The sequence below is a fragment of the Notechis scutatus genome, chromosome 9, assembly GCF_049901735.1.
Source record: "Notechis scutatus isolate UNSWTSFEM ecotype Mainland chromosome 9, rNotScu1.2, whole genome shotgun sequence".
NCBI classification, from domain to species: domain Eukaryota; kingdom Metazoa; phylum Chordata; class Lepidosauria; order Squamata; family Elapidae; genus Notechis; species Notechis scutatus.
The window spans coordinates 22,371,111-22,387,642 of record NC_142017.1 but is presented as its reverse complement, the minus strand read 5'-3'; the positions used below and the strand labels follow the sequence as shown (position 1 = coordinate 22,387,642).

The 16,532-nt window shown below is 43.6% G+C and overlaps 1 protein-coding gene and 1 long non-coding RNA gene across 2 annotated transcripts in view; both read right to left on the bottom strand.

Moving 5' to 3' along the window:
- Positions 1-411: 411 nt before the first annotated feature.
- LOC148129856 (uncharacterized) lies at positions 412-734 on the bottom strand. The gene is made up of 2 exons (XR_015750661.1): positions 595-734; positions 412-553 (listed from the first exon to the last, which is right to left on the bottom strand). It is a non-coding gene; the product is annotated as an uncharacterized LOC148129856 (long non-coding RNA).
- Positions 735-4,491: 3,757 nt separating this feature from the next.
- The window catches only part of WTIP (WT1 interacting protein), a 52,985-nt gene continuing 40,944 nt past the window's right edge, over positions 4,492-16,532 (bottom strand). The window contains 5 exon segments of the mRNA XM_026680158.2: positions 4,492-5,576; positions 6,212-6,280; positions 7,692-7,743; positions 8,322-8,452; positions 14,334-14,396. Of these exon segments, the coding sequence (XP_026535943.2) occupies positions 5,424-5,576; positions 6,212-6,280; positions 7,692-7,743; positions 8,322-8,452; positions 14,334-14,396 (468 nt within the window). The 3' untranslated portion in view covers positions 4,492-5,423.

Sequence of the window (16,532 nt, the reverse complement as noted above, 5' to 3'; positions counted from 1 at the left end):
GAAGTCATCTGTAGCCAATGATGTTCTTCAGGCTTCTCCAGTTGCAGGTTCATTAGCAAAGGGCTGGGTTATTTTAGGGTCTGCTTCACCCTGATTCCATCTGCTTGTCCCATCAGATGCAGCACGAGGAATGCAGCTTGTCAGGGAATGACACCAGGCAAGTGAGCAGTCTCTCTTGTGGTGCCCGCCTTGTGGAAATTCACACACACACACATCCCAGGGAGTTAAGTGTCCCTACTTATTTTCTGGCTGAGGAATTCTGGGAGATGAAGGCCACAAATCTTAAAGTTGCCAAGTTTGGGGACCTCTGTCATAAAGGGTCTCGCCTGATCTAATCTCTTAGGCGTTTTACACTTTTTGCATTTCTAATGTGTGTGTTTTTTTGACACGCTAATTGTTTTACATTCTTCCCTGTATGTTGCCCAGCGTAACTTCTCGTGAGATGGGCAACGTATTAAACAGACGGACACTGGAAACAACCTGCCTCCATACAAGATAAGATTCATCATAAAAGCTAAAGCCAGACAATCTTTGTCACAAATGGCAAAAACAGCTGTTCTCCGCATCCCTGCGTCTAAGCAATTCCTGTCACACTGGAGTTCCCCACCCCTGAGTTGCAGCCCAGTACTGGGGCTTTGAGCCGTTCGAAACTGGGACATGGAAGTGCCAAAAGAGCACGTCCCCACTTGTGTGAGCAGTGGGTGCGCCTGCGATTGGAGCTGTGCGCCCATTTGCCCACCACTGTGTGTAACCATCCCCTCTCCCTGGCCACCCGGTCTGCAAAGCCAGAAAGGATGGGGAACTCCCCTGCAACACATATGGTGACATAAGAACTAGGGCGGCCGTGGCATATAGGCCATACAAATCCAATCAATCAATCAATCAAACTGCTTTAACACCAAGTTAGAAGTGCTAAAGAACTTATTCAGAAAGGGGTGAAATTTAATCTTGTATCTTAAATATCTCCTCTAGACCTTCTCTCTTCAGCCTCCACTATCACGTCCAACTGAGATTTGCAAAAACGCCTTGCAATCTCCCACGAAGCAGCTGCTTGAGGTTTGTAGAGGATGGGCCGATTCTTCCCAGTTTGTTTACTTTTCTAGGATTGCTTGGGGTTTCTGGGCTGAAGTGATTAAAGCAAATATTTAGGTTTATTCAAAGAAGCATAAAATACTTATTAGGAAAATTTATATGGCTACCCAACTACTCCCCTGTGACAGAAAATAACAAGTCTAAGCAATGTCAGTATGCTGTCATGTAACACGTGGGTTGTTCTTACATCCATTTTTTGGGTAGGTAATGCACTATAAAATCAAGAGGAAACTACAAAATGTCTTTATTGAAAAAAAGCAGATTATAACATCTAAGGTTAAATGAAATTCTGACTTTTAATATTAAAATAACTTAGGATAATAGTAAGTAGTTTTTTTTAGATAAATAAATCTATATTCCCCAACATTTATTCTTCAACAATCATAGAAACCAAATGGTAACACAAAAACTCTGACAAGTTTATGAACTAAAAGTGACATTTTAGAAAGATATATACAAACATGGTTAAACTAGTATGTTTGCAGATGTAAACTAGACACATAATATACAAATTGGCCATTTTTTTATTTCCTACAAAAGAAAAATTAACATTGGTCCAAGTTCTTGGAAATAAAACCTATATTCTTTTAAAGAAAATGCAAATATTTCTCAAGAAACAAACTTAATTTAAGTCAAATTATATACTCTAGTTATGGCATTAGTTGAATCACAAGAGTTTAATAGGGGCTAAGAAAAGATTTTTATCTTCTGTACTTTTGGTTTAACTCAATGGAACTCCCATCAATTTTTTTAATTTCTAAATTATAAGACCCACGTACTTTGAAACAAATATTTCCCCATCCTTAAATCTCTTGATCTCCTTTGGAATCTTAGGTTATGGGGCAGGATGGGTCTTCCAAATATTTACTTTTCATTAAGTGCATCTATCTCGGGTTCCTCGCTCGTGCGCATAGGAATAGGTGGAAAGGAAAAGGAAGGAAGGAGGCTCTCCCATAAATAATATTTTGGCACAAATGTTAAAAGCACTCCATCCCTGTGGAGCCAAATTCTCTGAAGGAAACGGAGAGCTGGCCCTGAACTCCCAGTGTTGGTCTGCAGCTTCCCCCATCTGGCGTCTCTTGGTGTAGCACCCCTTGTCCTTGGGCTGGAGACCCTCCTGCCAAGGAGGAAGGCTGGCAGGCAGCTTCCCGTGGCAGGGCTGGTGGGTAAGTGCCCTTCCTCCAAACTGCCTTCAGCAAAAGAGGCCAGTGGGCAAAGCAGGCAGGCTTCTACGGAGCAGGGCCAGCCCAGCCCTCCAGGGGCCCTGGGTGCCACAGTTCAGCCACTATTGATGGGAGGTAGCGTGTTTCACATTTTTTGCAGAATCTTTTTTGTTGTTGCTGTATGACACTTTCTAGCTGCATTCTCTTTAAAGACTATATTTTTTAAATGAAAAAAGGCATTGAAAAAAAGAGACCTCTTCAGATTTGTGATCAGATTTCGGCAATGAGGGGAGGGGGAAACAAAAATAAAAACAGCAAAATGTTTACGAAGGAAATCACCAGGTTAAGTATCTAAAAAAGGTAATCCCCTGAAATATTTTAGACAAATGAAATGAATAGCCCGGCATGTTTGAAAAATAGCAGCCTGTGTACATATTTTGGCTGTTATGCTTATTTGTGGAAGATTAAGGCAGCGGTAGGAACGGACAAGCTTGACACTAAAATAATCAAGATGCCATAAAACTTGACAGCGAAGGAATGAGAGGCACTTTCCAGAAGGAACCATCTGCAAGAGGAAAAAGGTGGAACCGTTGCAGGAAAACCGAAGGAATTACGGTGACTTTCTAGAAACTTCAAAACCTGAAAAAGGCCCACAGGACCAACCTTAAAAGGGCTGATCTGATGGGACGGGGAGGTGGGGGCTTTGAGCTGCTTACATTCCTCTTCCACTGACTCACCTGATTCTTCCCTCCTCTCAGCCCTTCAGACTTGGGGAAACGTTCCTGCGGCAGCTGACAGGACTATCTAGACCAGGGGTGTCCAACCTTGGCAACTTTTAAGCCTGGAGGACTTCAACTCCCAGAATTCCCCAGCCAGCAAAGCTGGCTGGGGAATTCTGGGAGTTGAAGTCCTCCAGGCTTAAAGTTGCCAAGGTTGGACACCCCTGATCTAGACAGTCTGGGGGAAGCCAGGCTGGCTGTTTTGCCGCGAGGGCCTTTTTTGCAGTTTTTCAAACAGATTTAGCCGTGTATTTCCATCTGATTCCCAAAGCGAACTTTCACTGAAGTTGTTGGAGCACCACCAGCTTTCAGCTTAAAAAAAGGGCTGGTCCAGGTGGTTTTATCCGAAGGAGCTGAGCTAAAACAGTTTCAAGGTCAATGTATGCAAGGAATTAATACGACACGGCTGAGCCTGAAGCGGATAATTGATGTGGTCGGCTTTAATGACATTAACGGCACCTCCTTGTCTCGAAATGATCAAAGCTTAGCTTATTTTTTAATAGAAAAAGTAAACATTTTCCATATGGAACACAGATTTTCCCAGAGTTGGAAATGTGCTTTAAAAGTTTAGCCAAAATAGAAGTGTAGGACTTCTAACACCTAACACATTATTTCTTTTATGTTTTAATTTTTGCTAATTAAAAAAACCTCCTCTATGCTCCAAATTAGGTATTTCCCTGTTGTACATCTGAGCCAATTTCTTTACATCCAAATGCCTAGAAAAAAAAGACTATGGTTTCCTGAGACTTTTAAAAACTGTTCAACTGTTTTGTGACCTACCTAAAAATTCTTTGCATGGTCAAGAGGCCATGGAAATCATCATGCAAGTGCTGTCGATTCAAGTATCATTAGCTTGGCCTTTAAAGCTGGGTTATAGCCAAGTTGTAAAAAACAAGAATATGGAAGCAACTGTTTTTTTAAAAAAATACCTCCAGAAGTAGTATCGCTATACTTGCAAGTCATAGCACAGAACTGCCGTCCCGAAAGCAAGGGAATGGTGTGTTGTACATTGGCAGGGGTCAGGATCTCTTCAGGTGATGACAGTGGGGTGGCACGAGTCAAGACAGTGGCCACCCCCATGCAGCTGAAATCAACATTTTTACCTGTTTGATCCTTCCTGCAGGCAGCTCCAAGTGAAGCTATTTAAGTCAGTTTCAAAACAGTGACTTTGAGAAGTGCCAAGTGATGTTGGACTTGTACGGAAGATGCTTCTTTACCAGAGAACCTGTTTCTTTGCCTGCAGCACAGGATCCACTTTCCTTGTACGGAGGAAGAGAGAGCAACTAGCAGAGCTTCTGCAGGCAACCCCAGTGGACCTGGGCCCTGGCAGGTTCTGCTGTTGTTTGGGCAGAATCGGTTCTGGGCTCCGGGCGGCCTCTGAACTTTGGGATGCTGGGAAGGATTGCCTTCAAAAATAAGTGGTGGCAGGTCCAAAGAAATGGATGGGACAGAAGCTCAATTTGGCTGAATTCAAATCTGAATTAAATTTAATGAATAATCTTGTATCACATGTATGTAATTTTCCCGTTCTGACGCATTCACGTCTCTGCTGCCAGAAGAATTCTAAGAAAAAAACTCTGGATTGGGAATGGAGCAGTTTGTGCCCTTTCCCCCCGCCCCGCCTGCAACGCGGCTTTCAGAAAGGATCTCCTGCAGACAGTTGCTGCCTGTTGGGTCCCCGAAAGCTACGGTGAGGTAACCGGTCTTCCCAGAGAGCCTGCAGCTCTCCCCTTAGCTGGAAACACCAAACCCTCACGTCCTTGCCAAACCTCTAACAACCGTGCCTGACACAGCCTGACATGGGAACGCTCTCTGTCCTTTCATTCATGGGCTTCCAGCACAGGGTGTCTTGTGTACTCTCGTTTTGCAGAAAAACCCAACAAAAGGCCACCCACTCACAGGGATCCCCTACAAAGTTGCTTCTTTTTTAAGTCACATTCAATTTGGCCATCACTCTTTTGACGCATGCAACCACCACCGTGTCTCTCAAAGTGTGAGAACCGCAAGGTCAGAGGGTGCAAGAGACTTAAAACATGGTGGAAATCTTTTGGTCTCTTTCCTGTTGGAAAGCTAATGCTTCTTCTGGGAGCTCAAATAATCAACCGTAAAAATGGCAACAAGCCAGTATTAATGGGTGGGCCAGTCATCCCAACAGCTCTGACATCCTGGCCTTTCCCCATCCAATCCATGGGCTGCATGACTTTTCAAGTACCAGCATCGTGGAAGGAATCACTCAGGCAAATTGTACACAGAGCCAACCCAAGAGGGGGCCCTTCCTTTCCAATCTCAGAAGCAATAAATAATGGCAGCTGCTTTGTCTTTCTTGTGTTGAGCCCTTGCCCCAGCAGGTGTCTTCCTCCTGGCCTCAAGCAGATGGGAAGTGGGAGTCTCAGAGCTCCGTGATATGCATGGGGTACCCGGAGGGAGAGTGTGCCGACACTTGAGTGCTCAAGCGCCTGATATGACAGGTGTGGCAGAGCAGGTGTCTCTCCAGTGGATAGCATCGGCGGCCCTCCTCATCATTCAGCTGGAGTCCACAATCCTAAGAGAAAGAAGAGCAGCCTGTCAACTCATGAAATATTTCTATGGTCTTTTTGGAGCTGCCAACAGAAAGGGAGGGGGGAGCAGTGGGCAACTTGTATTCCATAAATGTTTTCAGAGATAGTAACTAGGTGACCAAAGTTTCTGCCATGCAAAATTCTAACTGGAGAGTATGATGGATGACTCTGGGCTATGGAGGTGTCCCATTGGAAAATATGAATTATGATACACCCAGGGGATGGGGGGAAACCAAGGTCAAGGGCGACAATGAATGATGTGCCTCAGAGTCGGCTAGCTGTCTGGGCTCCACCAGTTACCCCCCTTTAAATCATGAATCATAAACTCTTCTTTAAGCTTTGGAAGGTGGCTCAAGACTCATGATTTAAATGGGGGTAACTGCTGGATCCCTGACACAGCCATCTGTTAGTGGCCAGTGGACTTAGGATATCTGAAGTAAGCTTCAGGGAGACATTACAATGAGTACAGATTCCTACGGAGATTCCCAAGTCATCCAGCATACCAGGAATATGCTGCCACCCACCACCCTTTTGAATCCTTACTTTTCCCGGAGGGAGGGTGTGTCCTATAGTGCTCCCTCCCTCCAACTGGGCTGCCTTAGCGGCTCTTGAGGTTTACCTCGCAGTGGTAACACTCCACATGGTAGTCCCTGTCCATTGACACCACCCGGATGGTCTCTTCAGAACCCTGGGTTGGACGGAGAGCAAAAGAGGGTGAAAATTGGGGACATGCCCATCATTGGCTTTCAAGGAGAACAGGTACACTTTGAAACCTCCCTCTGTAACTATATAAATCCCCGCTTGTTCTGTAAGTGTCACAATGAAACGTTTTCCATTTCCCAAATATTTGACTTCCTTCCTTGCAAAATTAAGTGCAGAAATGATGGTTCCTGAAGATAGCAAGAGCATTTAGACTTATATACCGCTTCACGGGGCTTTCCAGCCCCCTCTAAGTGGTTTACAGAGTCAGCCTCTTGCCCCCAACAATCAGGGTCCTCATTTTACTGACCTCGGAAGGATGGAAGGCTGAGTCAACTTTGAGCCTGGTGAGAATCGAACTGCTGAACTGCAGTCAGCAGAAGTAGCCTGCAGTACTGCATTCTAACCACTGTGCTACCACGGCTCATATACTTTCTCTGCCAAATTTGGGCTTGGTTCTATATCTATGGTAAGAAAGACAGGAGCCCATATCCACAGAGTAGAGAAAAGAAAGACTTCTGGAATCTCATATAGGTCAGACATTGAGAACTGCTGAGCCTGCCCACTCAAGAGGGCAGGTGGATCCCTTTGGACGGCTTCAGCATGTGCCAACACAGCTGACTGGGTCAATGCCTGATGGAAACCAAGCCAGTGAACTTCCCTGTGCCAGAGAAGGCAAAGTGCCTGCAGCAAATGGCTCAGTTTAATGGGCATGGAAAGTCTTTCTAGCAGCTTGTACCCCCAAAAAGGTGCCTCTTTGATATATACTGTATGAGCATTATGGGTGTATATGAGAAAGTGAGATAGTTAGAGTGAGAGTGCTGAGAGATAGATAGATAGATAGATAGATAGATAGATAGATAGATAGATAGATAGATAGATGATAGATAGATAGATAGATAGATAGATAGATAGATAGATAGATAGATAGATAGATAGATAGATAGATAGATAGATAGATAGATAGATAGATAGATAGATAGATGATAGAGGGATAGAGGATAGATAGGGATAGATGATAGATAGATAGATAGATAGATAGATAGATAGATAGATAGATAGATACATGATAGATAGATAGATGATAGATAGATAGATAGATAGATAGACAAAAATAACCAGACTGACAGAAAGATATAGAGAGAGACAAGACAGACAGACAGACAGAGACAAAAGAGATAAGCAGACAGACTGATAGAAAAGAGAGAGAGGGGAAGAGAGAGAAAAGAGAGGAAGGGAGAAGCAAGCAGACAGAAATCAAAAGTCAAAGCAGTTTAATTACTAGGACTGGAGCATGGTGAGAACTCAGCTGCACAGGCAAAAAGTTGCGTTTGTAGCCAGCCCATAATGGCTCCTGTGCCGAGGCCAAAGTATTAATCCAATGACAAAGAAAATCATACCTGGACTGGCAAAATAGGCTGGTTACAGGAAGCACACTTGGGTGCAAAAACCCTAGATTTGAGAGGGGGGAAAAGAAGTTATATTTTTCTTGAGAAGCAAAGAAAGAGAATGGTAGGTTGCATTTTAACAACTGAGAGCAAACAAGGTTAGCTAATCCCAACTCCATCCCATGATTGTGTTGCATTTTTTTTTACACCACAACGGTATGAAATCTAAATTCAGCTATGGATTTAAGAATATCCCTCCTTCTATTCAAAGCAGGACAGCTGAACAAAAAGATGATCCCATTAACCTCAGATAATTACCCCAACTGAATGGCTTCCATCTAGTGAGACCTATGTGGTCCCCGTGTGCCATCCCTTTAGGAGGCAGGATTTAATTCATCTCCAAATGTCACTGATGGAAATGTTTAAAAGAAAAAAGAAAATAGCCGTAATCTCCTTTCAGTGTAGCAACGGTTCCTATTACATTTTCAACACAACGTACAGAAATGTTGACCACTAGATCGCCTTGCTGTCAGTCCTTAACTGGACTAGATCCTGGAGACAGCAGTCAACCCTTCCTTCCTCAAGACCTGAGCCTGGGCTCCCCACTTTCTCCTTTTGCCCTGCAGAGCTCTGCATTCTCACGTGTGATAGTCTTTGACACAGTAAATGTTGTTCTCCATATCTACAGTGAAGGGTATGCCATCCAGACATTCATTGCACACCACACAGCGGAAACAGCCAGGATGGTATGACTTCCCAAGAGCTTGCAAAATCTGAAAAAGAAGCACAGGTCACAAATTATGCAAAGTCTCTTCCTGCTGTCTATAATTCGTTTCATGCCTCAAGAAACAGCAAATGGTTGGGCTTGGGGAAATCATTCGGATTGCTAGCTAGGAATGACCGCTGGAGTAACAACTGGCCCTCCTGAGAAGCCTCACTCTGATGAGGCTTCTCTTGCTTCCTGCAGCACAATACGGCGGTTGCTTGCCTTTACCTACCTCTCTCTCTCTCTCTGCATGGTTTTTTTAAGCTTCCCAGCCTAGCCAGCAGTGTTGAGTTTCCTAAATGTCTCCAATCCAAGTACTAACCGTAGGGATGACCGTTTCTCACTCTACTCTGCTCGCTCTTCTGCAAGTTTTAGAACCAAGTCTGGATTTGCAACCAGCCTCCCTTGGAAGAAGTTTTAGGCCTCAACACTGTTTGTGTTTGTGGCAAAAGCTCCAGGAGAGGGGAAAAAGGGGCCCAACTCTTTTGATTGGCAGACTATAACCATCCCTTGATCATTTTAAGCCTGTTCTTGATTTGTATTGCATGCTAACTCAAGGGGTTTCCACGTGATACTTCTTACCAAGAGAGCCAACACCATCTTTTCTTATTGTCATGCTTTCATTCAGACACTTTCATTCATTCAGATCCATCCTCCCACCTGTATTAACTAATGCAATTGGAGGTGCATTGTCTCAAAGAGCCTTGGGTTCAAAAGCATTCTCAACCACGATGGTCACAAGATAGACCTCAGCATATCACTATTTCACAGACTTTTTAAATGAAATTGAGCTACTTTTGATATATAGCCCGAGCCGCCTCCTCCTCAATTGATTTCCTTCAGATGTATAAGATTACAATTACCATTCTCCTTAACTAATTTGGTATTGAATATACTAATCGGAAAGGATTTGCCTTCTGGGTCCCAAACATCAGAGGGCGTCAGAACAGCGAAGACATTTCCCCCAGACTAAAGTGAAATAGCAAAAGAACCAACCCTTAGATTTGTATCTTTCAGAGAAGAAGAAAAAATCTTCCAAATCCAAGCATAATTAAAATAAAACTGTACAAAGAAAACAAGACTGAAAATTAGATCAGACTCTGAAACCCAGACAAGTGTGTCATCTCCAGCAACCCTAAAGGAGAAATACAGAGATCTGGAGATGAAGCACAATGCTGCTGAGTGCCTGGATCTGCCTTAAGCACAGGAGAACCCTCTTTTGTGAAAAGTCCAGCACCAGCTCTATGGACTTGATGCCTCAACCAAAATCAGTTTTGTGTCCCCTCAGTGGAATTGTTGCCAGATAGCGGGTATGGTTGTATTTCGTCTGAAGATGTAATGAGATTATGGATGCCTAAACCAGCAGCAGCACTGTAGATTAGCAATTTCCACTGCTATTGTTTCATCATCTGAACACAGCAGGCTGCAAAAGCGATGTTTTGTGGATCAGTGATGCCTTCTAGCCATTTATGAACTGTGATACATTTGGTAGCAGCTGAAGAGGCAGCAAGAGAAAGGTTTAACCTGACCAGAGCAGCTTCTCTGGTTGTTGAATTGGTTGGTTCAACAAGAGTCATGAAGAAGGCCAGACAAGGAATAATGGATGGAAACTGAACAAGGAGAGATTCAACCTGGAAATAAAGAGGAATTTTCTGACACTGAGAACAATCAACCGAAGGAACAGAAGTTGCCTTCAGAAGTTGTGGGAACTTCATCACTTGGAGGCTTTCAAGAAGAGGCTGGACTGCCACCTGTCAGAAATGGTGTAGGGTCTCCCGCTTGGGCGGGGGTGGGGTTGGACTAGATGATCTACAAGGTCTCTTCCAACTCTGTTAATTTTAATCTGTTAAATCCACTAATGGAGACCTTAAGTGCCGCATCATCATCTGAAAGATTTGTGAAACAAAAGTTCCAACTCATGCAAGGATGACCGATTTGAATAAAGGTTTATGAAAATTCAATCAGGTAGCCTTCAGTTCAGGGGTCTCCCAACTTGGCAACTTAAAAGAATGTGGATTTCACCTCCCAGAATTCTCCAACCAACATGAAGTCCACAAGTCTTTATGTTGCCAAGTTGGGAGACCCCTGCTTTAGGTCAGTGATGGTAAACCCGTGACACGCATCAACGGTAATATACCATTATACTCTGGGTGGCATAACTGCATTCACCAACACCCAACAACAACTATCACCTGAGGGGCCTCCAGGAATGGTGTGAGCAGCCTTTTTGAACAGCATTAGCGGTGGAGTTGAGACTGAAGTTTTACTTTATCAAGGAAACAAGTTGTACTTTTTTCTGATTGAGTATGAAATAATATGATCTTTAAAAATGTTATTAATTTATTGTACTCCAGTATTATGAATGCGGGGGGAGAGAGAAGGAAGGAAAGATGGTCCATAATTGACCTTTGGTCAACATTTTTCTAAAATCATAGTTGGAATGATGGAGAAACCCCTGCTGAGTGAGAGGGACCAAACATCCACTTATGTGTTTCCAATTGTTTAAATACTGGAAATCAATCATTCTGATTGTTCTAGACTCCGTCCTTACTCTATTTACATCTGGAAGGACAGAGCTAAACAGGGATCCTCCAGCAGAAGGAACAGAATGAGGAAATAAATTAATGAAACAACATGGAATTAATAGAAGTGAAGGGAATGCTTTAGAAATTTTTATGGGAATTATACTGTTAAGAATGGAACTAAAGCTCTAAATCTTAATATCAATGGAATTGTGCCATATCTGAATTTTGAGCTTTTATCTAAATTTCTCTTATGTTAGTCACAGTATTCTCTGAATATATTTGCTCACTATTTGTTACTTTTTCTTCTTCTTACTAATTCTAACTATGATAACAAAGTTTAATAGGCTTGTTTGACTAGAAATTGGGCACAGAACCTGTACTCTTAATTGCCCTGGATTTGCAATCTATCATTATTTAAACTGGCCCTTTTCCAACTATTGTAATAATAACCAGTATAATCTCTGGGACCACTTTTAAATGTGTTTTTGTTATTAGAATTATACCTCTTCTTTATGACAATTATAATACATAATATGTAAGAATTAATAAAAGCAAAAGAGAAAAACACCGTGTGAAGGCTGCATCTGCATCTAGTGATTGGAAAAGAGTGAATGCAAAAACCAGAGGGAAAGGAATTTATTAAAGGTGCCTGGGTAAATGTTGGCAGAATTCTGACCAAAAGTTCATTGTGAGCAAAACTTGCCCGGGGGCTTTTACTGGCTGCCAGCTGGGGGCATGGAGATTTCTTCGGAGCAATGCCCATGGAGTCAAGAAGGGGGAGAAATGGGGGCTCCACCGAGGGGGCAAGAGGGGGCAGATCCAGGGTCAAACGTGGAAAGCAGCGTCAAGGGGTGGGGGCTTCTCCAGGCAGAGGAAACAGAGCCCTGGGAAAGTCCAAAGGGAGGCTGCTTTTCCAACCCCTCCATTTCTCCCCCGCTCTCTGCCACGAATGAATGAATCTTGGCCAGAGGACGCTGTTTCCCAGGAAGCTCCCCAGGGCATCCCCAGGGAGAGGCAAGAGGAGCTGCTGCTGGGAGGGCCCTCAAGAGGCAGAAGCCGGGCCTCAAGGGGAAGCCTTGCTGGAGAGCAGAAGGGGCACTGGAGGCAGAGGAGGGGGGCAGCCTGCGATGGAGAAGGAGTGTGCAATCTGATTCTGGCAACTTTGCAGAGACACCCCTAAAGGGATGCCTCTTCCCTAAAGTGGTCTCGGACAATTCGCCATGGCCAACTCACCGTGGGGCACAAGGGTGACATAATAGAATCCTTAAAGAAAATATCAAAAAAGCCAAAGGAGGGACAAAATGAAACGTGAATGACAAACATTAACAGCGTTTTTCTAACATTATTTTAAATAATTCAATTGAACTGTTGAATTGACCCGCAGCAAGTTGACTCTGGTGAGTTGTCCCATTCTGTTTCTAAAGAGGCCTGATCTTTCAACGCTTGCTGAAGCACAATCCATCTGGTTAACAGAATAACAGAGTTGGAAGGGATCTCGGAGGACTTCTAGTCCAGCCCCCTGCTCAAGCATATATCACTCCAGACAAATGGCTGTCCAATCTCTTCTTAAAACCCTCCAGCGATAGAGTGCCCACAACTTTTGGAGATCTCACTGAAATTTCTCCTTAATTCTAGGCTGGAGCTCTCCTTGATAGTGGCTTCTTGTCCTGCCTTCAGGTGCTTTACAGCCGGGGTCTCCAACCGTGGCCACTTTAAGTCTGGTGGATTTCAACACCCAGAATTGCCCAGCCAGCTTTGCTTAATCTCTTGTGATCCCTTCTTCTGCAATCTCTCCATTTTAGTTTAGTTCTCTTCAATTCTGGGAGTTGATGTCCACAAGCTTTGCTGGCTGGGGACTTCTGGGAGTTGAAGTCCTCCAGGCTTAAAGTTGCCACAGTTGGAGACCCCTGCTTTACAGGATAGGCTGGCCTCCTCTTCTTTGTGATAACCCCTTAGATATTGGAACACTGCGACTACGTCACGCCTAGTCATTCTTTTCATTAGAGAATAGAGAACAAGGCCAAACACAAGATTTCTAGGGTTATCCGTGAAGCCAAATGTTTGGGGAAGAAGCCCCATTCTTTCCAGGAGTCAGGAAGGACAGTCCGAAAAGAAACTCTTCTGCAAGTGAGAAGGATCCACCTTCTTTGCAAATGAGATGAACCCAACCCTATCTGGAATGCTTTCCTGCCATCTCTTGAAGAAAAACTGGTGCAACATTTTTAAAGCGGAAGCAAAAATATTTTTATTAATATATTGCCAGCAGGATTTCCCTTGGTGGCAAATTTTCTTTGTCCATGAAGGAAAAAAATGGGTTCATTTTATTATTTTTATGCAGTCCCATGAGGCAAATACCCCCACTGGGCTCTGCCCCATCCTTTAAGGCACTGCTCGGGCACTGCTGGAGGCTCAAAAGGCAGCAAGGAAGAGAACCGCCATTCTTCAGAACAATCTGGAATATGTCTTGGGGCCACAGAGAGGAGCCCTGTGGTGAGTTCAGGGTGGATTAGTAGTTTCCTATGACACAATACTTGTGACTGGCTGGGTTCATACAACAGGCTGAACTTGGTTACTGTTGTGGTTTGCCAGCAGCCTGTGCAGACGGCAGTGGAATCGGACACTGGGGAAGAACGGGGACCAGTCCAGGAGTCTGGGAAGGACTTGAATGAGGGTCCTGCATCCGATGCAGGGATGGGGCCAGGACCATCTGGAAGTTATGCACTGACTCCGGAGCCCCCAGAGTCTGGCAGCAGCGAGGCAGAGGAACAAGGGGAGCCTGTTCCCAGCACGCGTGTGTGCAGAGCTGCCAGAAGGCGAGAGCAGCTGAGACAAAAGGGGCGACTCAGGAGTAAGGCTTGCAGGAAGCAAAGTCGTTCGCTCTGTTCAGATTAAACCTTGAAACTCTGTGTGGACTTTGTACTTGTTTGGCTTTTTACAGTTAATTTGGCACTTTAGTTGCTGGCAGCAGTTCAAAGGAGAGAAAGGTGGGTGCTTATCTCGAGGGACTGTTTGGGACTCATTACAGGCTGGGAATGAACATAATGCCTAGCGCTGAAATAAAACAAGAGTTGTTTGGACTAAGCATGTGCTTAATTACGGTCTCGGGAAGCCTTGGTTAGAACATCAGCACCCATCTGTTTTCTGTCTGCACAAAACAGACTAAAATGGAAAGTGAATAGGTAAAGTTCTTATAACATTAGACTACCAAAAATTAATGATAAAAAATAATCAAGCTCAGCAGGTTGTACAAATGCAGCTGCTGGCACCTTCCTGAACCTGTTCGGCATACGAGGCAAACCTGGCCTCCATTGTGATGGTGTTGTGTGTGTGCCTGGGGAGAAAAAAGAACGCCAGGACTCTTACCATTTCCATGATGAGATGGCCACAAATGAAGCACTTGTCTGCCGTCTGCTGAAACCCCGAATACTGTTTATATAAAAATAAAATAAAAAAGGGGGAGGGAGACAGTTAGAAGGCCTTCTCTTTCCATCCTGTTAAGTCACAAACACGTTTTCTTTTCAGCAACCAAGCAAATCTTCACGATTAACTACTAAACTGAAAATGAGACTGTGGAAGTGAGAATGGTTCTTCACGCATTACTTTCCCAACATTTTCACAATAGCACTGAAGAGGATAGAATTTTGATCCAAGCATTTCAATTTGCACTGCAAGCTTGCACTGAAACCTTTTTCACCTAGTGAAAATGAAACTGTTGCTCAAACAGAAGATACCAGTGATATTTAATGCCGAAAACTCATTTCAACATGGGCAAAACCCCAAGTGATGGTGAGAACAGCAAGTGTGAATCCTGTTTCAATTTGCCACATCAGACAAAAGGAAACCAGCATCTCTACTTTGTCACAACTGAGGGTGGAATTGTTGAATCTCTGTGCTGTTGGATGGATAGGGAAGGTATTATTTCTTAAATCTTTTCCAAATTGTTATTTTTCAAATGATGATTCTACTAAAACTCTCCTCCTCCATCCTCAATTCTATCATGTTGTATTCATAATATCAGCATTTAAATTAGAGATTGCAAGTAATTTACATTTTAAAAACTAAATGTTTATTTATTTATTGACTTTATATTGCCGCCGATGGCGACCCATGGCAACTCGAGGCAGCTTACGGAATGTAAAATCATACTTTAAACAAAAAACAATATGTAAGATAAAAAGACAATATGTAAGATAATTAAATTGCCCATTTATCTGATATTGCCTTCAAAAATAGTTCCTCATCAATGTTGCCCTCACTTTGGTTAATGTTGTGCCCTAGTGTCACTAAGCCAGAAGGAGAAGACAAGGCATGAAAGAATGACAAGGGCATCAAAGAAGAAGACATGTAGGTTAAGTGCAATAAGTCAATAAAAATATTTTTATCCCAAGATTAAAAGCAAATAGATCTAACGTGGAGACAATCATTAATAAGTACATCAACAGGATGGAAATAGATCATCTTATGCAACCCAGGAACTTCTCAGTGCAACCGACAAATATTGAGGAGCAACAGGAAACATTAGGAAATCTAAAAACACGAAGAATGGCTTACTCAGTGTGACTAAATCCTCTAGGATGAAACTCATGGATGAAATGCAAGGATTGGATGTAGAACGTATTAAAAATATGTACCTGGCAAAGGCACATTAGACGAATGTAGCCAAAATATGGCTGCATCCATGTTTGGGGAAGAGAAAGGACAAAAATAGCCTGAATGAAGGAGGAATTAAATTTCATGTGAAAAAAAGGGAACACGTGCACCCAGATGCAGGAATCTGACCCTGAGGTTCCTGCAAGAAAACATGGTAAGGGAAGGAGCAAAAACAGTGTTGTGGGGATGTGGTACAAACCACCAAGTCAGGCAGAAGCTCTAGATCAGGGGTCCCCAACCACCGGTCCGCGGACCGGTCCCGGTCCGTGGAACAAGTCCTACCGGGCCGCTGGCTTGCTGGGCACTGCCATCTTTTTTTGATGAAAAAGTGCTTCCGGTGAGCTTTTCCGGGTAGAAAGCTCACCGGAAGCACTTTTTCATCAAAACAAGATGGCGGCGCCCAGCGCTTCACTTTTTCATCAAAACAAGATGGCGGCGCCCAGCTGATGTCGGTACCGGGCCGCGCCATAAAAAAGGTTGGGGATACCGGGCCGCGGCGTAAAAAAGGTTGGGGATCACTGCTCTAGATAATACTCTACTAGGTCAGATCACCTGGACAACTCTCAAGAGAACCAACTCAGCCAAGACAGCAAAGAAAATCCTCAAAAATTTCATTCAAGCAGGTTAGATGATTGAAGAGGTAAAAGTTGTGGAGACCTTGACAGAAAGAGACTCATGTCTTCTTGGGGTGCAAGATCCATCAGAAAGAAGATCTGCTACACAGCTGTATATATGCATACTTGTTCAAGAAGCAAATTTAAGCAAACTTATAACAGAGGGAATCCCATGGACTGAAATCCTCATATTTAAGGGAGTCCTGGAAGACTGGAAAGTGCTTAAAATAAGGGTTACAAACAAATTGTACCCCATACCAATGTAGAATAAGGGAGCAGCTTCAGAAGCCGTTCCAAT